The sequence below is a fragment of the Lepisma saccharinum genome, unplaced genomic scaffold, assembly GCF_977018435.1.
Source record: "Lepisma saccharinum unplaced genomic scaffold, izLepSacc3.1 HAP1_SCAFFOLD_291, whole genome shotgun sequence".
In the NCBI taxonomy this organism is placed as follows: domain Eukaryota; kingdom Metazoa; phylum Arthropoda; class Insecta; order Zygentoma; family Lepismatidae; genus Lepisma; species Lepisma saccharinum.
Window position 1 is genome coordinate 345942 of NW_028143037.1, and position 27651 is coordinate 373592.

The following is a 27651-nucleotide window of genomic DNA, read 5'->3' on the forward strand; positions in this document are numbered from 1 at the left end:
ATTTTTGGATCCGGATCTGGAACTTTCGGATCCGGTTCCAAACGGATCCGGATCCGTTTTGCTATCCCACATGTGCGCTTCTTTGGAAAGTAAGAATGTGTTTATAACATATTGTTACCTGCTAATATACATATAGGCTATATATATATATATATATATATATATATATATATATAAATATATATATAATACACACACACATATATATATATTAGTGTGTGTGGGTGCGCGCGTGCGCGATTTGTAATTGGATGTCTAAGTTTCCCCCTCCGATTTTCATGTAACTTGGCAGGTGCATAGAGCAGCCCAAAGCTATACGTGTTTTTTTGTTTCGGCTAAAAAAAACTGTTAGGGGGCAACCCCCCCCCCCTCAAATGTCAAGATGAGGACAAATTGAAGTGGGAATTGACCCCTGTGTCCCCCTCAGATTTCCATGAAACTTGGCAGTGTATAGAGAGGCCCAATGGAAGACATACTTGTTTTTGTGATTCAGCTAAAAAAAACTTTTAGGGGGCAAAACCCCCCTCAAATATCAAGATGAAGACAAATTGACGCGGGGATCTGACCCCTGTGTCCCACTCCGATTTCCATGAAATTTGGCAGGTGTATGGAGGGGCTCAAAGGAAGAAGTACGTGCTTTTGTGTTTCAGCTAAAAAATGGTGTTAGGGGGCAACCCCCCTCAAATGTTAAGATGAGGAGAAACTGAAGTGGGGATCTGACCCCGAAACCACGTAAATATGGCATAAGAAGAAACAGGGGGCATAGGGCGCCTCTATGCACCTGCCAAATTTCATGGAAATCGGAGGGGGACACAGGGGTCAAATGCCCACTTAAATTTGTCCTCATTTTTACATTTGAGGGGGGGCCTAAAAGAGTTTTTTAGCCGAAACAAATAAAATTACGTATTTCTTCCTTTCGGTCCAAGTTTCATGGAAATCGGAGGGGGACACAGGGGTCAAATCCTTACTTCAATTTGTCCTCATCTTGTCTTTTAAGGGGGTTTTGCTCCCTAAAACAGCTTTTAAGTTAAACAAAAAACACGTCTTTCTTCCTTTTGGCCCTTTATGCAACTGCCAAGTTTAATGGAAATCGGAGGGGGACACAGGGGTCAGATCTCCAGTTCTATTTGTCATCATCTTGACATTTGAGGGGGGGGGGGTTACCCCCTAGAACAGTTTTTTAGCCGAAACAAAAAGACACGTATTTCTTCCTTTGGGCCCCTCTATACACCTGCCAAGTTTCATGGAAATCGGAGGGGGACACTTATATAACCTCCCTTGTTAGTCTTACACTTCGTAATTATATTATAATGTTTTATTTTAATTTTTAAAACTGTAACTGTAGAACAATTGTATAATTTTTCTATAACATTTCTATGTTGTTAAATGTGTTAAAGGTTTCATCCTGGAATGGAATGTCTCACATTTATGTGTGTTTCCATTTCCAATACATTCGAATGAATACATATTCGTTTCAATTGCATTTACAAAATCTCCTCTGACATTTTATGTTAAACAGGTAAGATTATTTTTGTGCACTAGCAAAGTACGTATTTTAGGAACAACACTTGAAAAAAAAATTGTAGGAGTAACTAATAAAAAATTTCTTTGTAATCGAAGATCATAATACCTTTTAAGGTGTGGTAATATTATAATGGGATTGAGATACGAAACTCTCGGATCCGGATCCAGATCCGGAACTTTCGGACCCGGATCCGGTTCCGGATTTCTCGGATCCGGAATTTTCGGATCCGGATCTGGATCCGGATTTCTCGGATCCGAATCCGGATCCAAACGGATCCGGATCCGTTTGGCCATCCCTAGTGTGAGGTCTGGTGAACGCAGAGAGTATTTTTCTGTACACCTTCTGTTCGGCACATTTCTTCCAAGTACCACTTACAAAAACTGCACTCTCTGGTCTGCATCATGAGTATGTACTCTTCTTGGAATGTAAGTATTCCAATGCCAGTGCTGAAGACTGCAATGGACACTTACTTGACTTTCATATTCCTGTTAAGGTGTGTATACATTTTTATGGGACAACCTCTATGAACTTCTACATCTGAGTAGTTACTAATGTGATGCAAAGAATACGTTGATTCCTTAATTTCATATCAATATATATTTACATTGTTTTATTAATTTATACAGATATTCCCATTCAACACTGCAAAAATATGTACAAGTTAAGCTTTGTACTGGTATTTGGACCACCTTGTATGGTGATACAGTATGAAGATATGTATTCTTATTCGAGCTGAGCAGATACCACCATTTGCCGATACCGATACCATGACCGATACCGATAATTGTATATTTCCAGTATAAAATAAGAAGGCTAGTTACAGAGATACTAACTCGTCACATCACTACTATCCGTGACAAAAATATTGAGCTCTCTGTTTACGCACTTGTAAAATTGTACTCAGTGGGAGGAAAAAATCAAATATACCTCACCAGAAAGCTTCAAGTATCTACTTTTAACAAGCGTTATCTGAAATTTTTTCTTAACTTTGTTGTCTTGCTATAATGAAAAATTCACTTAAAAGTTTAGTTTTTCCTTCCAATTTTCACGAATGGGGAACTTAACAACATACAGTTCATAATCGACTGTACATATAATTTTGAGATTTTGTGTACTTGAAGTTTGATTATTTTTGCACCTCTGTAGAAAAAATAAAATGCATATATTTTAGTAGATACCTCAAAAATTGACATTTTAGGGAAACGTGCAAACTTGAAATACATAATTACAAATTCAATGAAATTGCAAAAAACTGTTGATATAACGCATTTGATCAAAATCCAGAAGTTTGGCATGTGTACATCAAATACGGTTCCAGATATTAATTATTATTTCGCATTCCTAATATGGTAAACGGGTGCATACGTATGGCGGAGTGCGGCCAATCTCAGACCAGGGTTTCGGAGCGGAGCGGATCAACGCTCCGACTGTTGCCCACGCTCCGGAGCGAGGAGCGAGATTCTAAGAAATGGTTCGCTCCGCTCCGGAGCGGAGCGATGTCTTATCCCGCTCCGCTCCGGAGCGGAGCAGCGGGAATCGGAAAATTTCTCGCTCCGCTCCGGAGCGAGGAGCGAAATTTTAGAAAATGGTTCACTCCGCTCCGGAGCGGAGCGCTACCTTGACACGCTCCGCTCCGGATCGGAGCAGAGGAAGTTGGAAAATTTCTCGCTCCGCTCCGGAGCGAGGAGCGAAATTTTAGGAAACGGTTCACTCCGCTCCGGAGCGGAGCGATACCTTGTGACGCTCCGCTCCGGAGCGAGGAGCGATATTCTAAGAACTTGCCCACTCCGCTCCGGAGCGACTCCGGAGCGCTCCGAGGTTGGATAATACGAGTGTATACAGAAAACTAACGATCAAAGGTTCCGAGTACATTAGTAATTTTGTTTGTGGAATTTGTACGGCATTTGAATATCGCCCGTTATTGTTGTTATAAAACTGATTATTACTAAAGCTAACGCCACGGAAACAGTCCAGAAAAGATTACGCCACTCACCTACAGTGTTGCCAATAAGCAAGGAATAATCCTTACACAATACACCAGGGAAGGCACAATCAACCGCATACGTACTGTCCGTGACTGTACAACGCGCAATGTGTCAACTGTGAAGCGTAGAAGAAGTGTGGCAAACCTGGAGGGCCAGGGGTGTGGAGGAGGCAAGGGGAAGCTTCGATCTTCACTGGACTGTTTTCGTGAAGAGAGCGATATTATTATTATTATTATTATTATTATTATTATTATTATTACATTTTCATTATCACTTTTACTACTCTACTACTACTTCTGGGGACAATATATTTCAATAGCAGGTGTGCCATCTGTGGTTTTATAAGTTGAGAGAATGGAACCACTCTCTCATTTCCTGCCACCAGGGATCGTGACTGAAACTCATTTCGGTTCAACTTCTGGTTCGGGCTAAGCACTTCGGCATATCGGCCCGACGTTACAGTCCATGCCGCGGGAGAAGTGAGTTATTCCGGAATATTGGTCCGAGTAACACTGGCGAAACTACTGCAGAAAATCCATTCGACCTTCTAAAAGGCCAGAGGAAAGGCGAAGCAACTTGTACGGAGGAAGATAAAGGCAGATAGGTGTTCATGCAAAACACTCGCTGGTGCATGATTGCCATATCTAACTTTCTTTTACGCTGGTTATGTATGATACGGCCGGACCCCATGGCCGAGTGGTTAGCACACTGCGCTGCGACGCTAGGGGTCCCGGGTTCGAATCCCGATCTGTGCATGGTTGTTTGTAAATGTCCATTTCATCCTCATCCCATGGAAGGCAATGGCAAACCACCATGGGTTCACCTTACCCAGCGACCTTCCGGTCAAAAGACCTGCCTTCAGGCAGACAACTCATCATCATCATGTATGATACTTTGAATGTAGCGAAAGGGAAAAGTTTAAAGTAATTGGAAATTCAGGTTGCTAATTTTAACTTTTCGATTTTTGAATGTATGAGGAAAATCGGAATCATGCTTATTAATGTTACCGTCGGCCAATAAGGAAACTTTTTAATTTGAAATACAGAGTTTTCATATCTAACTTTTTAAAAATTCTGACACTAGAAAGTTGAAAACCGACTTAACCAAAAATGTAAGTTGCCACATTTGGTTTACTTTTATGAAGGTATAAAGTCGAAAATCGGAATGCTGTTTGTATACAGCCGAACAGGGGAATTTAAATATTATGAAATACAGGGTTGTCATATCGATTCTTTTTTTCCCAATTTTAATTGCAGGAAGTTGAAATAGGTATTTAATGGTTACATACGTATACTACTGCAAAAATTACAAAATGTCTGGTTGCCATATCTAACATTTCAAGTTTGTAAGCAGAAACCTGGAAATAGGCATGGTGGTTATAAGAAAATTGAAAAATTTTTGGAAAAACGACGAATGGAATGTTGCTATATTTAACTTTCTGAGTCTAGAAAGCCAGAAAACGTATACGTATAAAATTAATATTTTTTGTATTGAGTACGTTGTACACAGCAAACTGAAAGCAAGTTTTCAGTAATGAACAATGTGTAGTCAGCAGATAAGTCGAAACAAGATGTATAAACCTTAATAACCGTGATAAACACAAAATGTAATATTATCTACTTGGATAGGGTCATGTCCTGAATTTTATGGTTTCATTTTGAATAACAGGGCTGCGAGCAATACGTGCCTTCCTCACTGATGGCATTTGATTTGATTTTTGTAACTTAGCTTTGAATTTTAGCTAATCGCGACGATAATAATGAGAGAATTGATAAATGTGTACTGAAAAAAAAGTAGCGCGCTGTACCCCGATAACATCGTGGTAACAACGTCTCCTTGTAATGAAGGGGCACTGGGATCGATACCCGGTGGAGGGACATAGTGGCTCGAATTTCACTTTAGGTAGGATTTAAACTGTAGGTCTATTCTCGATAGCGTATTGTTCAGTCTTAAATCCACCAAAAGTCCATAACAAAAGGCATTGTTTCAACGTATGTTGAATGTATAATTGCAATGTATATTGTGATAAATTAATCCTTAAGCAAATATACATTTGTAATTCTGTTTAACAATAAGAGATGTCACTTTCCTTTAAATCTATTCACAAAAGCATAAAAATACAACTCGGAAATTCATTTCCAAATGAACAACCTCTTATGCATATCTTTTACGTATGTGTGTGTGTGTGTGTGTTTTCTGAAATCTGGCAAAGTTCTAATAATGTATTCACTTCATAAATGTCTATTACATAACAGAAAACATCATTGGGTATTCAATATCAGACGAATAATGAATTCCATGGGAATATTTCAGCGAGTTCGTGGATTTGAGTTCAGCTCTCAACGACAAATGGTGTTGGTTTTTACCCGCGTTAATGTCATTGGTGTTTCCTTTGTGTTTGTTTCTCTATCACAGTATATTTCTTTTCCATAGTTTCGGTGTCCTATTTTTTTACCGACTTATCTAGGATTTGTTTAAAATTACGGATCATGAGAAATATACGATTAAAGGCAAGGCAAAGGTAATAGTCCGGAGTAGACAAATTGAAACTTATACTTAGTTCAAAGGACAACTGGTCATTGTTGATTACAATTATAGAAATAACTTGATCGAAATACTTGGTTTTCTTTTACACACATTTTTGTAATTCTTTTTGTGCACCTTTCCATTCCTACTTGAACAGGTAAACTATAAATAAAAACTCGGCATGGTTTCCTTCAATTCATTATTACAGTATAGATCTTCCATGATTCTCTTGGCTTATGATGCATAGAATTAACAATTACGGATTTTTTTCGTTCTTTTTTGTTGTTTTATATTGATTTAACAAATCTAGTCACCTTATAATTCCATTAACCGAGACTGGTTGGAATGATTTCTCCATTCGCATAGACGTCCGGAAATGGAGGGGGCCACGCCACCCGGAAATTAAAGGTAATCAAGAAGTACATATTTCACGCATATAATTTCATTTCAGTCACAGTAATATATGTTAATTATTGCAAGGGCGTTGCAGGAACATGATAACTTCAAACTGTAGAATATTTTTAAAGGGAGTAATACTATTTTGGGGAAATTCTGCCTCATTCTGCCCCCCTCCCTTGCAAAAATATCTTGCTTGTCCCTTCCTGGAAAAAATCCTGAAGACGTCCATGTATCAGCGGCGTTAAAAATTTCATTAAATGTCCATACATCACCGTTGACAAGCACACATAATGTGCATGTAATGATACAAGAGAACACAGCTTTTAAAGGCTTCTTTTTATGACAGTGAAGAGAAGAACAACACGCGCAAGTAATACTTTTAAAAGAGAACAATCTAGCCAGAATTGGTGTAGCATAATTCTAATACAACTGGCAACACTGGATCTGTCTGGCAAAGGCGATGTCTCTACCATGTACGGATAAGTCGAACGCAACGTACAGCGCAGCGAACGAAGTTCTCAACCCCGAAAGCACACACAAACAAGCTATGTACCAGTTTCACCCTCCTCCCCTCTTGAAACGGGCACAAGACCAAAGCGCTAGTCAATTGCACTGAGTCACCTGCAAGGAACACGGAATACCGCACAAAACGAAGCTGTCTGTTGTATGGGGGAGGTGGGTCGGAAAAATCCGTAAAGCAGAAAAAAATTGATTGCTTGAAATTATTCGTAACCCATTCAACACATAACATTCAAACTCTTATATCTAAGAGTCACAATACAAAATTTGAAATACCCCACGGATCCCTGACGTCATAGGGTGCTGTGCTGTAGAGCGACCACAAACAAAAAAGCTTCGGTCAAAAGTCCCCGCGCACCTCCTCCTTCACCCGGTCGACTAGGGCCATAAGGAAGCATGATTCACTCTGTCCCTCCCCTCCAAGCGGGGGCGATCATACAGACAAACAACTAGAGTACGTGGAAACAGGACTGCAGGCTCTTTTCCATGTGGTCCCATTATAACCACTCCGTCACGGAAGTCGGCTTTAACGCGCCCATTCCATTATTCATAGTTGCATTACAGCATTCGTGTAAAAAAAAACTCCTAAACGGATCGGAGCGTGCTGTCAAAAGCACCACGCTCCGGAGCGGAGTGCTGTTGCCTCACGCTCCGCTCCGGATCGGAGCGTGCGTCTAAAAAATCTGAACCACTCCGCTCCGGAGCGGAGTACTGCTGTATCACGCTCCGCTCCGGATCGGAGCGTACGTCTCAAAAAGCTGAACCACTCCGCTCCGGAGCGGAGTGCTGTTGTTTCACGCTCCGCTCCGGATCGGAGCGTGCGATTCAAAAAGTCGAACCACTCCGCTCCGGAGCGGAGCGTGTCTCTCGAGAAGTCGAACCACTCCGCTCCGGATCGGAGTGCTGTCGTACCACGCTCCGCTCCGGAGCGAGGAGCGGAGTAGAAATGACGCTTCGAAGTCGCTCCGGAGCGCTCCTTTAGTACGCTCCGCACTCCGCTCCGAAACCCTGTCTCAGACTCCGCGGGCAGCAGGCGACTTCCACAGCGTTGCGGCTTCGATGCGAGAATCGCGCAAGTGCCTTCCGTCGAGCCGATCCAAAGTATTGTCGCAGCATAAAATAATGAATGAAATATTTCTCATAGTGGAAATGGAGTATTGCTGTACTGCAGGGTTTCTGTCCCATTTTTACTAGCTTTTATCTTCATATGAACATAGTATCCTTTGGTGCCCGGCGAAGGTACATAGTGGTTCGGATCCCACTTTAAACTGCAAGTCCAGTCCCGATTAGCCTACCTGTGCATAAAGTGGACTTAAGAGAACATCATTTTCCCAGTATTATTTTATGTCGCACATTTAAACAGATACTCGTATATTCAGTAAAACGATGTTCGATGAGGACGATTTGAATGAAGTCGATGAGAGATCCAGTCTTCTCTGCATACAATAATAACGCACCTGCTGCGTACAGCGATTTCATAAGAAAGGGAAACAGAACGAGGTGCATACTAGCGATAGCAACGCATAGAAATTATATTTAAAAAATTTCGCATTTTAAGCCTTCACGTCAACTAACATTTTAATAAAATATATTTCGAGCAAAAACACACGTAAATTGTGTTTATTTCGCAAAATTCATTTAATCATCGAGTCGAGTAGTGGTGGTGGAATCAGCATTTAACGCACCTGAAATATTGCTTTCATATTTTGGTCTGTTTCACAGCTGCAACTCTTGTAATAAGCAAGGAGTTGTGGGATCATTAAGAGAGACAAAAGGAATAAAAACATTAATAAACTTTCAATAAATATGAGTGAAAGGTAAAAGTATAAAATTCTGCTCATAATGGATTCTGTTGAACTGGATAATTAAAATAAAAGTCGTGTATCTTTCTTCTCACCACACCTTGGAAAAACTCGCCCGATAAAATATTGGGTCGATGCAAATTTTTGTTGTTCCCTTTTTCTTTACATGCCTTTTTCACTGTGCTGACGTAACCCCCAAACACTCCGCAGTGCACTTGACACCTTGGTTTATGTCGTGAGATGCGCCTATTCGTTTCCCCTGGTCGAAATACTGTGCCTACGAACAAACACGCGAATTTGTGAGACCGACTGCCTGGATAAAATGCACGTAAGAATTATTATGACTATGTGGGAGTTCAGGCAATTATTCATGGCAGGAATGTAAACACAAAAATGGCAAAAGAAAATTTCGGCATCTCTACAATGATTTCCTTTGCACAACACATTGCTTAGGCTCATTTCCCGTGTCAAAGCTGCTTGGACGTTGAGTTTAAGGCGAAGAGGGACAATTACGCACCAGGCATGCATTTATTCCAATATCGTCGGAATGAGCAATGCTACTAAAAAGATCTCCGCCAGAAATGAAGAGTATGAATTTCTCCCCATGTGGCAAGTGGAAGCGGTTTCCTAAGTTGATTATTAAGCCTTATACGATTTTTGAAAAATATGATGAATTAGTATTTACCGAATCCCATGTATTCCTTATGGGACATCAACTTCAAGTTACGGCTCATCAAATGGGAGTTTCGACTTTTCCTACTATGACATAGTTCAACGTGTCCTTTTTCCGTCCATGTACTTTTCTACGTCATCGGATGCTTGATATTCCCGAGAGAACGAATAAAATAATGGTCCCATAAGCCTAGTGCATTTCTCCTTGCCTCCTACGGCCATCCTGTCAGTGTTGCCAAACCTGATGTGCATAATAGAGCTAAATTTCACCATTAATATAGCTAAAGAGGACTTTCAAGGAGCTAGATTAACGAAGGCTGCATAAAGTGCCTACTAGGGTAATTTTAGTTGTCAGAGGGGTGGGGGTGCTGCTATTACCGTTAGCTTTAAAGTGATGGCAATTTATTCTTAGTTTTCACCGCCTAGATTTGGCGGCATCACCCATCTCAATAATACAATGATGTTAATATAAAATCGAAAATAAAGGGTTCCCGGATAACAAAATTGTCATCTTCATCTTAGCCACAGCGCTATATATAAAAATACATGGGGAGGAAAGAAGAGGTGGGTGACGCAGCCTATAGACCGTGTTAAAAAGGTAAACATAAACATTGGCGAGGTCTTGCCCGGTCCCCCCCGGAACTTCCGGTTTGGGCCAGTCCCCGTTGTTGCCAGTGCAGGTTCACCGGCATACGAAGTAAGAAATGGGCGTTTGTTTTCATCAATTGTGCGACGATAGTCAAGAAAGGTATTTGTTAAGTTCTACTATGAAGGGGTGGACGTCTAGAATCCGTCGGATGATCAACTGCAGAGCAGATTATTAAAATATGACGTGTCTTTGTGGCCGCCAATTGTATAGCATACTACATACAAGTATCTCGTGTACACGCACGCAAACTCAAAACGTACGAAAGTTTAGATATATTCATTTATTTTGTAAATGGAAAAGTGAGGGAAAGATAATTTTATAAAACTAGTGATATTATTAAATTACAAATTATGCCAACAAATCTGCAGAAGTAATCAAATGACACATAACAAATGCTAGCAAATATATGTGCTTTCAACGTCGCCTTTCCGCTTCAGGGATTTAGGGAAAACCTATGATATGGCATGCCACTTTCACTTGCACGAATTTACTTCAAACAACAAGCAGTGTTGCCAAGTTGTCCCTTTTGGGGCCAGAACTGGCCCTTTTGAGTACGTACTCAGCTCCAAAATTCAGCAAAAGCCCCAAGGGGCTTTTTAGCCCTACAGAGAGAAATCTTGCTACAAATCTAGCCCTTTCAGTAATGAAATGTTTTTTGGTATTTCAGTAAACTGCAAAGAAGAATTCACTTAACCGACCCCCCTCTGCACCTGCAAGCTCGTCCTGCGACCCATCCTGGGGAGCAGGTAGCAAGTGCACATTGTCACTTTATCCCCTTGTTTCTGGTTTTGGGGTATTCTGTGAAGCCCGAGGCGAATTACGGATAACGTCGATTCTAGAAAATGCGAATCTTTGTTCAGTTGCATTGCATCTGGTTCTTGAAAGTTTACAGAAGTGCGGTGCGGAATCGACGAATCGTTCGTAACAGTGAGGCTCGCCCAGAGACTAGTTCGTGCGTGCGGCCGTGTGTGTGTGTGTAAGTGTACGTGTGCATATATATGAAGGAGGAACATGCCGAAAATGTGTAATGCTTTTGTGTAATCTATTGCACCACAATTTACGGGGGAAATAAATTATTTAAGTTAAGAAAATTTAATTTAGTTGAGCGTATGCCCCTCATCTTGACAGTTGATTAGTTGTGGTTCTTGAGTTTCAGAAATTTTGCACCAAAACACCCAAGAATTAAGAACCAGATTTTTTTCAGTGCGCAGCCACACCTTTGTAAATCTAGCCCCTTGGATGTGAATTTTAGCTCCATTTTGGGTGCGATTTAGCTCGTTTTTCTCTCGTGCTGTTGGCAACACTGACAACAAGGGAGTTTTCAGACTGAAGCGACAAGCGATATCGGAATTTCGTACAGAAACATTCGATCTAAAGTAAACCATTCACCAGTCACGCTTGCGAAAATAACAGGCCTGGGCAACACAATGCACGGTATTGATAAAACGGCCCATTCCGAGCGACAAGCGACACCTGCAATTTGTCGTCTCTCTTTAATTCGGAAGATGTTGTTTTCCAAGATACACGCATCGCTGAAGTCTGAAAGTTTCCTTTCGAACCAATGCACGTGTCGCTTGAACTGGACTGTTGTTTTCTCAGTACCATGCATCGTGTCGCCTCTGTCTGTTGTATTCGTATGCAAGGTGAATTGTTTCCTTTAGAGTAAAGGGGCTGTTGCTTGTCGCTTCGGTGTGTAATCTCCGTGCCACTTAAAAGTGAATCCTCAGTGATCAATGAATTTTTTCGAACAGAAGCGACACGACAAGTTGCACGTGTCGCTCAGATTTCCAATGTATTGTGCCGCCTGAGACTTGATCTCCCATGAGCGGTAAATGCTTATTTATAGACTAAATGGGCCTGTGTTGCTTGTCACTTCGGTACGAACCACTGCTGTCGCGTGTGGCTTCGGTTTGAAACCTCACTAAGAGGCGTGCTTTTCACCACAACACAATACGCAGACAAACGATCAACATGTTTGTAACAAAATGCAAGTCGTACAAATCCTTTCCGGGTACCAATCCTTTCTTCGTTCTGCTTGTATCAACAGGTTTCGTCTCTCTACGTCCTTCGGAAACCTACGAAGTGATACTTAACTCAATAAATGTGTTCCCGATCGAACTGTACAACCATATGCTACACAGCTGACACCGTATTTCCTTGTAAAAGAAGCTCCACTTTGCCATTTCATATTAACGTTCATAGCACTGTTATGATAACCGGATGTTGGAGGGGGATCAGACGAGTGCGCATGCTCCGCAGTAGCTCCGCCTTTAACACCGTCTATAGCTATACGAATATCACGTCACGTGCAAAATGTACACTCATGGCAAAAGTTGGTACTTATGGGCCGGAGTCAGTGGTGGCATCATAGTGGGGCAGAGGGCGGGTGCCACAGTTCACAGTCAAACGAGTGCACGAAAGAGCCAGATCTGGCTCCAAAAGAGCGAAGTTGGCAACAGTGATCAGCAGCTGTCCCAGCGAGAAAGACCTGGGGGAAATTATCCCTCCTCGCCTTCGACGCTTGGCAAACGCACTACATGCGTACTTAGCAACGATGTGAATTGCGCGGGAACCGGTTGCCAAGAAAAACAATTCTCTCTGTTGTTTTCAATTCGCACAGTGTGCAAGAATGAGATATGAAAGTTTGATTTTTATTCCACGGCCATCACTTTGATATACATTTCATGACCATTGAGCTGACAATTACCGAGATTGCAAGATCATAATTAATCATTAATTGTGACTGTTCCACAGATGATAGTGCCATTGTATTTGGCTGAGATATTTCCACATAAACAAGGTTCAATCACAAAAAAAATCATATTTACGACGGTTTTACACGAAGCTACACACAATTGAATTTGACTTATGTAACAAAACACCCGAAAAAACTACACTTTTACGAACATTTTTGTCTGAATAGAAAACAGAGTTAAAATCACCTTTTCTTGCTTTTGTCTAAAAGCAGACACTTGTAGCTTTCCAATGAGTTGAGGTATATTTGACTTTTTTCCTCCCACGGAGTACAATTTTACAAGCACGCAAACCGCGGGCTCAATATTTTTGTCACGGATAGTAGGCACGTATTTAGAAATATATAATTTTGGGAGCCAGTCCGAGCCAAGTGTCTCAGAAATATAATGATAAAGTTGTTTATATTTAGTATGTTAGTATAATTATTTGTAATAATATGAAAATTAATTAATTAGTACTTAATTTCTCTGATGTGTATGGAGTATTGTTGTATGTAACCGCAGACTAAGAAACTGAGGAAAGACAACGTTAATCGTATTTTGTTCTTTCTATCTTGACTAAAAAATATTGTTATTACGTAAATAGTAAAAAGACGCTTTAAAATCAGAGATAAAACAACAAATATTCATCATCTAGCTTACGTGTAGTTAAGACCGCGAAAATGTGTGTAAAAACAAGTCATAACATCGAAATTTGTCAAAGAAGTAAAAAATTTTAAAAATAATTATAATAAAATAATTATTAAATATTTATTAAATAACAAAAATGATTGTACGTACAGTGTCTCTCAAAAGTTTTAGGACAACGACATTTTAAACTAGGCAACCCAAATTACGTAAGGCGCTGGAGGGTTGCGTGTAGTTAGAGGCTCAATTTCAGGGTTGCCATATGCACAATAGATATTTATGACATACTTGAAAGGAATACAACCCAAGTATTATTGTATAAAACTCTAAAAAAAATATCAGTATTACATTTGTCGCAAATAAGAAATACTTTCTGAAAGAGAGAAAATCGATATTCTAGTATTTCATCGCTGATGAGTTTACGCAAAGGAAAAGAGGAGAGAGGAAACGAAAAGGGACAAAAATGAGAAGAGAAAGGAGAGAGCGAAAGGGGAAGAGGAAAAGTAAAGGAGGGAAGAAAAGATACGACAGATATGGATAGGAGAAGTAATGAGGAAAAAGGGAAAAGAAGTGAGGAGAGATGAGGAAAATGGAGCAAAGAGGAGAAGAGAGGAGGGAAAGAGAGGAGAGGAGACGAGAAGAGGGGAGTTGAGAGTAGAGTAAAAGAGAGAACATGAAAGAACGAAAAGAAGAGGAGAAGAGTGCAGTGGGGTCGGATAAGAGGAGTGAAGAAGAATGGTATGGAGACAAGAGGCGAGAACAGGAGGGAAGGCGATATTGCATAAGCAGATGAGAAGGAGAGAAGAGAAAGGAGACGAGAGGACAGATGAGGTATTTGTAGAAAATATCGTCTCAGCGCCAAGAATTGAGGCATTGATCAAAATATCGATATGAAACATTCAATAATATTTTTAAATGAATTGAGGAATGTATTAGATCGGTGCGAAATGCATTTTGGCTGAGTTCAGAGCGAGAAAAAACCTGCCACGTAAGATCTTTGATTCTACCTGCGATTATACCACTAAAAACATGAATGTAATTATCATATTTATAAGAATTATCCAATGTTTCTCCACTTCTCAGTTCGTTGAAATGGAGGTATTGTTATTTTATATTTCTCCTCGCCCCCATCGTAAATTCCAAAGAGAATCATTCCCATTCACACTGCATGACAATGAACACAATGGGATGTGTCAAACTTACGAAAATTTTCTGCCACCGGGAGGGGTTTGAACCTACGACCATCAGGTTGACAATCTCAGGCAACACGGTGTGAAATCTCTCTTATTAGGCTACTGTCATTGTCACCTCGAAGTAGTAGCTCTTGTTGACCACAGAAGAAAAAAATTCTCCTCAACCGGTGGGAATGCTCCTCAGTTTTCTTCTCTCCTATATTTTCTGTGCTTGTTCACTATACAGGCAACACCTTACGAGTTGATATACACATGTATATGTACTATGTAGACATTTTAACGAAAAATCGGTTGAAGTGAAGGATGGAAAGGTGGCTCAGTTGGTAGAGCTCTGATTCGGGTTCTGGTAGAGCCTGCAATTTCCGCCTAAAATGTCTACATGTGCAGCATCTTCTTGCTTTCTCTTCTCGACATTCATAAAATTTTCGGCTGTCTCTTTATGGTAGTTAGCTAAGTGTTTGAATGTGTTTCGAACCCAGTAGGCTTAAACAAAAGTATTCTTTTATACCATGAAATTCTCGGACTGCTTATACGAAATTTAGTTCTGGGAAAACTAAATCATCACTCAAAACTTTGATTTTCATTTGATCTATGTAGCTTATTTCTGTTTTAATAAACCACTTCAATATTCGGTACTGCTGAAATATTCACTTGAGAGAGAGAGAGAGGGAGGCGCCTTCATCTCTTCGGCCCTCGACCCGAACTAACACTACACTGAGTTCTGCTGTCGTCAATGTCTTCATTTTCGAATCACTATATCTTATAAAGCAACCAGAGGACGCTGACTGATCACTAATCGACTGCATGAATTGTCACACTTACCTCTGAAATCTCATTAACCGATTCTTTGTACAGATCAACCGAAAAATTGAATCCGCGTATTTATATCCTCATTATATTCTAGAACGTTCCGCAGATAAAACGATTCGTTAATATTGCCAGTAGTTGACTCCTTCTCTCATTCAAGAACGTGCCCTCTCCCGCCTTCCAGAGATTAGAAATTACAACGAATCGCCCTACATGTGGCGCTACCTTTGTTGTGCAGCTTCCAAATGCTCACAAGTCTCAAGTGCGCTGCGTAGTGTTGCCCACGAGACGAGACTTTGGCCTGTCTCGTCTCGTGGAAATGCTGTCTCGTCTCGTGGAAATGCTGTCTCGTCTCGAAAATATTCGTTTGTCTTATGACACATGGTCAATCTCGTCTCGTCTCGAATTTTTAAAAGCCTGTCCCGTCTCGTCCAGTGGGCAACACTAGCGCTGCGACAACACCGAAAACGCAAGAAAAGTTTACGTGCAATATTATCAACAACAGAGTTATAGAACATTCTCCGTCTTACCTCGATAATTGTCTATCTCCTTAAATCATCGTCACATTATTCAAAAAGCCAAAAACCTAATTTTTATCTAGTGTAAAATAAAAATAAATCCTGGGGGAGGGGCCTCGAGCCACCTCAACACCACCTTTAATACCTGCTATTAACAATAACAGGGTTATAGAACATTCTCCGTCTTGTCTCGATAATTATTTCTCCCAAGTTATCATCACATTATTCAAGAAGCCAAAATCCTAATTGTATCTAGTGTAAACAGAAAATTTTCCTGAGAGGGGTTCTCGAGCCACCTCATCCCCACCTTGGATACGTGCCATTAACAATAACAGGGGTATAAAACATTCTCCGTCTTACCTCGATAATAATTTCTCTCCTTAAATTATTTTCACATTATTCAAGAAGCCAAAAACCTAATTTTATCTGTTAACTAAAATATTTCCAGGGGAGAGGGTCGAGCCGCCTGTCCCCCATCTTGGATACGTGCTATTATCAATAACAGGCTTACGGAACATTCTCAGTCTTGCCTCGATAATTATTTCTCTCCTTAAATTATTGTCACATTCTATTTCACACAACAAGAAACCAAAAACCTCATTTTATCTAGTGTAAACCTAAAACTTTCGGGGGGGGCTCGAGCCCCCTGAGCCCCCCCCCCTGGATACGTGCCTGCCTTCATTGTCACGTTTGGGTTCAGCTTTAACTTACCCATGCCTTTGATCTTGCCATTTGCTTCTCAGGAGGGTGGGGGTTTATGATCCAGTGTTTCTAGGAAAATCTATGGAACTTCCTGTGCTGGTCTCCCAATCTGTCACAAGGAAGGGTGAACGAACTTTTAAAAATGACAATGTTGAGACGAGCTGTTGCCTTTGCCCGCATTTCTAGCCACTGAAAATCTTTGGTATCGGATGGTATCGGTAAAAGAAAATCAACCGATACTCACCGATGCCGATACCACCGGAATCGGTATCGGCTCAGCCCTACTTCTAATAAATCATATAAGAAGACAATGGATAATATAAGCAGTTCTTACTTCCTTCCTACAGCTCTCCCGGAAAACAATGACGACATTTTTAAGGTGAGTGAAATTATTAAATATCATTTTCTTCAGTAATTTATTATTATGTAAATATGATAATTTGCTGACTTATCCCTGAAGATTTTGTATATCGATTCGCATTGAGATTTCAAATTTAAAACCGGATTGGGGCCTCGCATTCTAATCTCGCCCAGGGTCTCGCGATATGTTGCTACGAGACTTGTAAAAGTGGCCTCAAACAAATAATAAAGTAAAACAGTGTACACATTCTAAACAACAATGAATTATACATGTCCGGATGGGACGAAAACAAAATTTAACAGAGCCATGGCTACATTTTTCTGTCAGGGTTAGAATAGTTTTTGGCACCCTCTGCACCAAATTCTGTGACTACCCATTTCTACCAGGCACAGAAATCCAGTTGGGGAGGGGTCCAAACCAAGTGTCTCAAAATAATAGTAATAATAATAATGTTTAAATTAAAATAATTAATTATATTTAATTAGAATAAAATATTCAAAATATATTTTATTACATGAATAGGAAAGTTACATGAATAGGAAAAAAGACTGTATAAGGACAGTGATCTAATAGCACGTATCATTATCTAACTTACATATAGTCAAGGTCGGCAAGATTTGTAAAAAAAAAAAATGCCGTGGCAAGGATATTAATGCCAAATAGAGAAAGATAATTGAATATTAATTTAATACCAAAAAAGTATGTTAGATCCAGTTGAAGAAAAGTAAAGCTCCTCGTAATATTTTACGCATATTATTACAAGTAGTAATAGATCTTGCATAATTATTCTTTGTTACTGCCATTCAAAGTCGTATGATCTCAATATAATCCTTGTCTTCCAGTAAGTTCGGCGAATTTAAATAACCCCGATTTAACAAGTATATTATAATAATAATATAATAATATATAAATATATAAAATAACAAAAGGACGCTTGAGAGACGCGAGATTCTAAATATTGGATAACACAATATTCCGTAGCCAAATAGACAAACATTCTCTACTTCGCATACTAACATACATACACACATACATTCATTCATTTCTGAACTGAGAAAGTAATTTTATAATTGATCCAAACCCTAACCTCATTTGTTTGCCAGAGGTCATAGGTCAAATACGGAAAACAAACAAACGCCGTCGGATCATTCTTCATCAAGACAATGCCAGCTGTCACACATCTCGTCTAACAACCGACTTTATGAACAGTCAAAAAATCGAATTGATGGGTCATCCGCCCTACAGTCCTGATTTGGCACCCAATGACTTCTTCTTGTTCCCGAATGTCAAGAATAAATTGCGTGGACAACGATTTTCGTCGGCGGAAGACGCCGTTGATGCGTTCAAAAACCATATTATGGAGGTGTCTCAAGAACATTGGAAAAACTGCTTTGACAAATAGTTCGAACGAATGCAAAAGTGTATTGACCATAAAGGAGAATACTTCGAAAAACAATAAAGCAGTTTTCAATGCCAAATTACTGTTTTTTCATTGTTAGGCTCAAAATATAAATAGTGACCCTCGTATCGAGCAGAAAGGCTTATAACAACATTTTAACGGAAGAAAAGGAGAAATGGGAACAGGGAAATTTTGAAGATATAAAAAAGGCCATAGCAGAAAAGAATAACAGCGCTTTGTGGGGCATATTACGGAAATTACGGGGACAAAAGAGCAACTGGGCACATATTGAACCTTACATTTGGGAAGGACACTGTCGTCGTGTCGTCGAGGGGGGGGGGAGGGGGGCCGCCACGCCTAGAAGTTACGCGGGAAATATACTTTTTAGAGGATTTCGTTCCGATTCTCGACGAAGATATTGGGGTCGATGAGATAAAAATAGCGATAAGGAAACTGAAAAAGGGGAAAGCGGCAGGACTTGACTCCATTGGGGCGGAATTTTTCAAAGCCAACGAAACTGACATTCATATGGTGGAAGCACAAAGCAAATTAATGGACAAGATTTTTAAAGAGGGGTACTTTCCGAAGGACTGGGCAAGCTCCATAATCTGTCCTATTTATAAAGGGAAAGGGGACAGAAATGACGCAAACAATTTCAGGGACATTTCTTTATTACCTATATGGAGTAAAATTTACACACACATCTTAAACCGTAGGATCCAGAAATGGACAGAAATATTCGACAAAATCTCACCACTACAAGCGGGCTTCAGGAAAGGGTACAGCACGTTAGACAACATATTCATATTACAAACTCTCGTACAGAGGAAAATAAAACAGAAGCGGGGGAAATTATACGCATGTTTCTTTGATTTTGAAAAAGCATTCGACAAAGTTCATAGGGATATTCTGTGGGGAAAATTGTATGAGAAGGGAATGTCCGCGCGCATGATCAGAGCACTGCAAGCAATATATGCGAGGGTAGAATTCGGAGTAAGATGCGAAGGAAACCAAGTCTCGGCACTGCAGCCTTCGCTCAGATGACAAACAAGGATGCATCCTTTCACCAGTGCTATTTTCACTGTTCATAGATTGGGTAGCGCAAGAAACTAAAATGGACCAGGATTCTATCCCATGTACAGGAGTGCAAAGTATACCAGTCCTTATGCATGCAGACGACATAGTCATCTTGTCCGAGACAATAGAGGGTCTTCAAAGGGGCATAGATAGCATATATGAGGGGTGCAGCAAATATAAAATGAAGGTAAACATTAAAAAAACAAAAATTATTGCTTTCAAAAATGGCTACATATTTAGCAGACAAGAGACATGGACATACGGGGGAGAGTCAATCGAGCGGGTTAAAAACTTCACATACCTGGGAGCAACACTCTCCATGACAGGGAGTTGGACACACCACATAAGGGCAAGAAAAACTAAAACAAAATTTGCAATAGAACAAATCATAAGGACAATAAATAAGGCACCTCAAATGCCTTTCCCGGTCATTCAAAACCTCTATTCATCAATAGTATTAGGTACATTAAACTATGGAATAGAACTGTGGGGGTTAAGGGGGGACAACACAATAATTGGCATACAAACAGAATTTTATAAGAGAGTAATGGGCGTAAGCGAGGCACGGCCAACTGTGGGATCCTCAAGGAATTGGGACTGAACAGAGACGCGGTACAAGCACGGATGAGGGTTGTTAAATATTGAGTTGCGTTGCTGTTTTAAGTCCACTTTATGCACAGTAAGGCTAATCGGGACTGGACCTACAGTTTAAAGTGGGATCCGAACCACTTGTGCCTCCACCGGGTATCGAACCCGGGACCCCTTGATTACAAGGCAATGACGCTACCACTGCGCCATGGAGGAGGCCACTGGTTGTTAAATATTGGGTGCGATTATCACAAGAGGGCCAAACTACGCTGAGGTGACAATGTTTGGAAATACAGACAAGAGAGGATAACGTTTACAGCTGGGGCCTGGAAGTGAAAAATCTCTCATATAATAGCGGAATGGGTTGGGTATGGGAAGAGAGAGGAAGGGGGGGGGGGGCATCTCAACAGAAAATCAAATCAGGGACAGGTTACTCGACATAGACAGACAAGAAATAATAGCAGACTGCCAAACAAAGACCTCAATCAGGGAACAGTTAAGGGTAAGAGAATGGGGGAAAGCGAAATATATCCAGGCTGTGGGAAAAAATGAAAGAGTTGCGCTGGCATGGTTCAGATTAGGGGGATGGAAACAACTAAGAAAGAGAAACGAAGCCGGGGAAATGATATGTACTTTGTGCGAGGGGGAGGAGACTGATAAGCATATCCTACTGAACTGCCCTTCTACACGGGACCTAAGGGACAAATGGATGAAAAACTTAACAGGCAGGGAGATGATAGAAGTGGTAGACGACAGAATAAAGATAAAGGAAGCGGGGCAGCAAGTGGGGAAATACCTGGGGGAAGTAAGAGAACGGCGGGAGGAAAGCTATTAGAGAAGGCAACTAAATGAGTGATCATGCTCCAGACGAGCCATCTTTATAGTGTAAGTGTGTGTAAAGCAAAATGTATGCGTGTTTTAGTGAGAGTGCAGGAAAAAAGAAGTGAGGAGAAAGACAGAAAGAAGAACTGCCGAGGGAGGGGAAGAATGTGTATATAGGGGACAAAGTAAGAGACAGCTTAAACGAAAACTAAATGTAGCAAAATAGTGTAGAAAATCAAAAATATGTAGTGCGTACAGCCTATGGCTCGCACAAAAAGAAAATAAATCTAATCTAATCGTTCTTCAAACCATGCAAACCTGAAGCACTCGCTGGCATGTTATTGGGAGAGGTATACTTATAACTAGAGTCCGGATTTTAGGCAAAATGCCTATTCGTTTCCGACGCTGGTAGACAAAAATTGAACACAAAAGTACACCGATCCGAAGGTTCTTAACATTCTGAACAATACTTTATGTTGCCTTTTTTTTGCCTATTTCACCTCACGCTGCCTTTTTTAAACATATTTCCTTCCCTTTTGTCATTCCGACAGGGCATTATGTTGTCCTTTTTTTGCCTATTTCACCTTACGCTGCCTTTTTCAAACATTTTTGCCTCTTTTGTGATTCCGACAAGGCATTTTTTAAAATTATATTTTTCTTCCATTTGATTTCGTTTTACAATAACCCTTGTTATTCAAATTATTATTTGTAAATACATTTTTAAAGATTTTTAAGGAGAATTTAAGTCCTTCAATTTTTAATGCCTATTCTTCAATTTTCACTGCCTCTTTCTGAAACTTGACTGCCCTTTTTTCGACATACACTGCCTTTTTTTTCAATTTCTCGTTGCCTTTTTGCCTGCCATGCCATTTTTAATACTTTTCAGTGCCTGAACATCCGGGCTCTACTTATTTATCAGGATTGAGCTCCAGGATAGTTATAAGTACAACGAACACCAAAGTAGGGTTACACAAGCTTCTATCGACTGGTCCGACGGGGCCATGGTTACCTACAAAAGGGAAAGGACGTTACCTGTGGGTTCTTGAAGAGATGGATCTCTCTCTCTCGTAGCTTTGTAGTTTAAACCGGATATCTCCTCCTAACACTTAGTCGCTGAGGCGGCAGATCGAACTCATATACTCCCGGCACAATACTTGACTTCCAGTGTTTGGAAGTAACTAGTTACAAGTAACAGTTACTTTTTTGATTGATTGATTTGATTTTACTTCGCGTTTTGTGCCTCTTGGCTAATTTGCAAAGAGGGGGATGAGTGATGAAATTGATGAATGGACATTTACAAACAACCATGCCCGAGCGGGATTTGAACCCGCGACCCCTGGCGTCGCAACGCGATGTGCTAACCACTCCGCCACAGGGTTCGGCTTACTTTGAGAAAATATAACAAACTAGTTACTTTTAAAAGTGAGTAACTGTAACTGACTCAAAGTGAGCCGGAATTTAGTTTCTTCTGTGATATAAAAGCCCATTCTCTGATACATTAATTCTTGCAAACAATAGATGAAGAGGAGAAAAGAGAAAGTTGTTGTACTAAATTTGTCTCATGGCGGTGATCAGCCGGTAGGCTCCAGCCAGGTGCCAGGAATTTCAAGGTTTATCGTATGTTTCATCTTTCATTTGGTAGACCTGAATTCCAAAGCGATATACACACCTCGGAAGAAGGGTGGATTTCCCAGAAGCGGGAAGATAAGCTTCTATAGGTGAGCCCAACTTAAAGAGTTCAGTATGGGGCTTATGACGACAGTGTTGCTGCATGCTGCACAGTGGAAGGCGGCTGAGGCGCGCATCGAGCGTCTGCTGTAGTACACCCCGCAACAAATGTTAGTGATCAACGGAACGGGTACTGCAAGAATGCAAATCCTTTCTCCATGATTTGGTGGGAAGCTGTTCTTTCATGCGGCTGTGGTACAGAATAATGACGGTCCGTGGAGGGAGATTAGCAAATAACTGTTCCCGAATATACTTGTCGTACGTCTTGATGTTCAATTTATGCACAGTAAGGCTAATCGGGACTGGACCTACAGTTTAAACTGGGATCCGAACCACTATATGCCTCCACCGGGTATCAAACCCGGGATCCCTTGATTACGAGGTCAGGACGTTACCACTGTGTCATCGGAGAGGCGTCTTTCACATCTTTTGGCAAACTGTCTCATTTGAAACAAAACAGTGTTCATTACCGGCATACACCAAAGCAAATCTCTCCCCCGAACCTGTAGGTGCTCGCAAACCACTCGAAAGGCCGCTAAGAAACTATTGTTGTGTCTTTATTGTTTTGTCCCTCCATTCCTTTTACACAGCAGCAGCTCCACGACTGGACAGTCACAGGCGGATCTATAATTTCTTTTCTGGGACGTGCACAGAATATGCTGTAAGCATTACTTAATACTGGAAATATAATGTGCAGATTTGCAAATTATCTTATATCAGTGGCGTGCCCATAGTTTTCAGATGAGGGTGGGGGGTACGTATACTTTTTAGTGGTTGGTCTGTCTTCATTTGCCATCTTTTGTTGCCGTTGACTTTCTTCTTTTAGGAATACTTAGCCGAGGGGGAGTTATGACCACCAAATACCCCCCAACTGGACATTAACATCAATGCAATTACAAGGGTTCGTTCTAGGTCTAATTTGTGGTCAGATGAACTAATCGGGACTGAACCTTCAACGTATAATCCATCCTAGAATGTACCTCCACCAGGAAACGAACCCAGGGCCCTTGGATTATAAGGGGATAGATAGTTTTAGTAGATTTTCCGTCGTCGCATTATAACCAAGGTATCCAGGGCTCGATGCTTGCTGGAGGCACATAGTGGGTCGTATCTCACATAAAACTGTAGGTCCTGTACCAATTAACCTATCTGTGCATAAAAGTGGACTTAAAACTCAATCAATTAATTATTAGTAGAGGCGTGAAATAAAAAAGTTATATTGCATTTGCATGAAAAATGATTACTGAAAGAAAGAGACTGTATCGGTATATTTTGTGTTTTTAAGCCGATTCTCAGCAACATACACAATATACACAACCATACATTTTTGAATCCTTGTCCCGAGGTTCAAAACTTGCAGTACCTGAAGTTCTGTGGATGCTAGTTTAGGCAATAGACACGTACCTCTTCAAATTACAACTTAACGCCCATTTCCTTTTAGATATATATAGGTTTATTCATATTATATTTACAGAAGTTAATTCTTGGCCGTTATTCGCACAATTACATTTCGGTGTACCCTGTCCCCCCTTCCCGAAGAGAGTGTGTAGACTCGCGTAGCCACTGGCTCCACGAGTAAAAAAAAATATATAACCCTCAGTACCAAAAAAGGTGGCTGAAGGTATGTGTGTTGTGTACCCGGTTTCCCACATGAAATAAACTATTGGAATGATATGAAAATAGCAAGTGTGTGTATTAAAAGAAAGCAAGTTAACATCCCCATCGTCGGTTCACATAATAAGGAAAGAAAGCTCGCCCAGCCGCTCCCCACAGAGAAAAAGATACCTCTTACATTGCTGTACTCCGCCAAACATCTGAGACCGACTGCTCCTCTGCCCTTCCTATTTATAGGCCCCGCTAATGACCTAAACCGTTACTGGAAACTTACCGCTCCCCCAACGGCCAAGAACCCAAACGTACAGGAATACATAGCCATACACAATTTATAACATAAAAAGGGATCCAGTTATGATCGCATCATCACATAGTCCCCCCTTCCTGAAGAGAGAGATATCAAAGTTCTGTAACCTAGAAAAATAATAATAATATACACAAAGCACTTGTCCGCAGTTTCTGTTCACTACAAACACACTTTCATTAGATCACACGACACTGACTGTCAATGTTCACTCTAATTTTGCCCACAAGTGTACTTCGAGATCCGCGATCTTCCCTCAGCACTGGAGCTGGTTAACCCACGTCGATTCTTACCCACTCAGCATCTCTTCCATCCTTCCTCCTGGACCAATGAGAGACAGTCTCCTGGAAATCCATCCAAGTCACCAAGGCTGCTGGTTCGACTCCCGGCAACGCCACTGGTCTGCGCTCCTGCCGAGATCGGAAGTCACCGCTTCGACCGGTTTCCACATGAATGGATCTAAATGGCTCTACATCCAGAGATGTCACTGCTATTCACTGGATTTTCTCACCACCGAACTGCGGCTTCTCGACGAAAATACGCGGTAAAAGAATACGCACTAACTTTGCGTTACTTTCGCGATGAAATTGACTGCGGAACGACACTTTTGTATGAGTACTGTATGAGGTAGAGAAAATAAGTGAAAGATAGAATAAAGAAAAGATAGATAAGTCCCTATGTACAATATTTACAAAAAATCCCCCTTTGAAATTAGACTAGAATCTGTTTCTCAGCTTGTAACGCATCCGGGATATATCTTCGTCTTGCTCCTCCTGCCGAAGTTACGTGCGCTCTCTTTGCTGAATTGGGTTCGGCTACTTTCCTTGCAAAGTCAGGCGGCGAAGAATAAGGCTTTAACTGGTCACTGTTGGCTCTCGATATTCTTCCGTCCCCGCTGTGTTTCATTTTGAAAGTATTTGCCGAAGTTTGCTCCACAATTGCGTGTGATCCAGAGGACTTCCCCGAGAATTTACTGGTTACTCTGCGGGCCTTACCAGAGATAGGATGTTCCTTAAGCCAAGCTTTATCCCCCACCTCAAACGTGCATTTGCGGCGTTTCCTATCACAAGCTTTCTTCTTGGCGTCTTCTATCCTGAATTTCGTTTCCTCCTTACTTGACATGAAATCTTGCTTATTCCTGTCATCTTTTAATACGCAGCATGGCTGGCACGACTTACAATACTGGATAACGTCTTTAGTTAGGCCTATCCAAGTGTATTGTTCCCTAACCTTCGCTAACGTTTTCAATCTCCCAGGATGACAAGAGAATGCATTATCATGCAACGACACGAGAATTTGCGAACGTAGAGAAGTAGGTGCCCATATTTTCCCTTTTCCCTTCTCTTTGTACTTTTCCGTAGGCAAATTTCTCCTAAGAATTCCCTCGTTGTCGAAGTACGAAGATTTGGTCTGGGTCTTCACCTTTTCCTTGTACTTCTTCGTTCCTTCCACCTCCTCATTCCTTGTAGCCCTCGCTACGTCAGCAAGAAACTTGTCTTTCATTTGCTCGGAAATGAGGGAGGCTGTGTCCAGAAGCCTACGTGGCTCCTCAGAATTGTATTCTTCATTTCCCTCAGTGGCAGAGAATGGCAACAATGAAGAATCTTTCATATCTTTAGTTCCAGAGAGACGAACCATGGGCAGTTTTGTGCTCCGAAGCAAATTTTCCCTCTGTTTCTTCCTCATTTGCTTCGCACTTTCTGCAGTACACAAAGCGCTGAAATCTGCAACTGATTTCTGCACAGTGTCAGTCGAACATTCAACACGGTCAATCATGTCCTCAGTTTCGGGGTGTGGTTTGCAATTTCCCATCGTCGCGGTTGCTTCAGCAACAGTTTCATTTCTTTCCATCGTCGCAGTCATCGTCGCGGTTAGCCCAGCTCCAGCTTCCACAGTCGACGTCCTCCCCTGCTGCGAGAACGGAAGCTTCTTTCCCACTTCCCTCTTCTCCGCAGAAAATAAATGAATGACGTTACTGTTCTCAAAACTGTAGCCTCCCTGCTTCAAATGTAGCGATATGCCGGCCTTCCTTATGAACCCACGACCTGCGATAAATCCCGTGAAACAATTGCGCAGAACGACGAATTTATGCTTAAATTTCATCCCATTCAAATGTACAGTAAGATACATTTCCCCACATGATTGTACAGAGCCTACTGCCAAAGAAATATTAATACGTTTATTGTGAATCTTATTCCCTTGTTTTTCCAATTCTCTTGCGATCTCAACAGACACGGTGCTCACAGACGCACCAGAATCCAAATATAGCGAGAAGTCCTTTCCCTGAACCTTACAGGTGACTAACGGTTTTTTGTCGCCAGAAGTGAAATTTCTGCAGTTGCGTATTTCCCTATTCCTCCCCCTGTTTTGCTTTCCTTCTACGTGTGCAAGAACCGGAGTTATCTGTTCTGGTCTAACGGTATCTTCAGAGACGGTACAGGTGGCGCCCTTCTGCTGACCATCATACCCTCTTCTCCTCGCTGGTTCTTCTGCTCTCGACGGGGTTCCAATATTCCCGGAAAGGCTCAAGCGGTTGGAAAGCCCCGGGTTTATGGCACTCATTGATACTTCTGTTCCCACGCGGCCGAAAGGGTTTGTTGCCCCCGCAGCTACTAATTGCCTTGCGACACTCCCTGAAGTTGACGCTAGTGGTAAACTGCTATCTCTTAGCTCTGGACAATAGTACAGAGCTTCTGAATACAGTCTCTTTTGAATGTCCATAGAATGGGTTTCCAAATCTTTTAAGGTTGCAAAGGTTCTATCGTACAGGTGCGTTCTGAATTTAGGATGGGAAAATTTCAAAACATGCTGGATGACCTCGTCTTCTGTCCCACGTTTCTCCCTCATTGCAAAAAGCTTCCTGGTGTGTCGAATAAATGCAAGAAGAGACTGGTCTGGTGACTGGTAATTGTTCTGAATGATCCTTGCTATTTCCGAATCATAATCGACACTAAAGTATTCCTCAAGAAAAGCCTTCTCGAATTCCCTAAAAGTACCGAAAGGTCTCGAAAATCTGAACCAATCTGCAGCGATTTCCTTCAACGAAAGTGGCAAGATTTTATCTAAGAGAAAAGTATCCCC

General features: G+C 41.1%; 1 protein-coding gene across 1 annotated transcript in view; it reads right to left on the reverse strand.

Annotated features, from left to right (window-relative positions):
* LOC145982659 (uncharacterized) overlaps positions 1-16707 on the reverse strand; it is a 217447-nt gene extending 200740 nt beyond the window's left edge. The window contains exon 1 of the mRNA XM_083116033.1: positions 16687-16707. Coding sequence (XP_082972159.1) covers positions 16687-16707 — 21 coding nt within the window. The remainder of the gene's footprint in view (positions 1-16686) is intronic.
* Positions 16708-27651: the final 10944 nt, after the last annotated feature.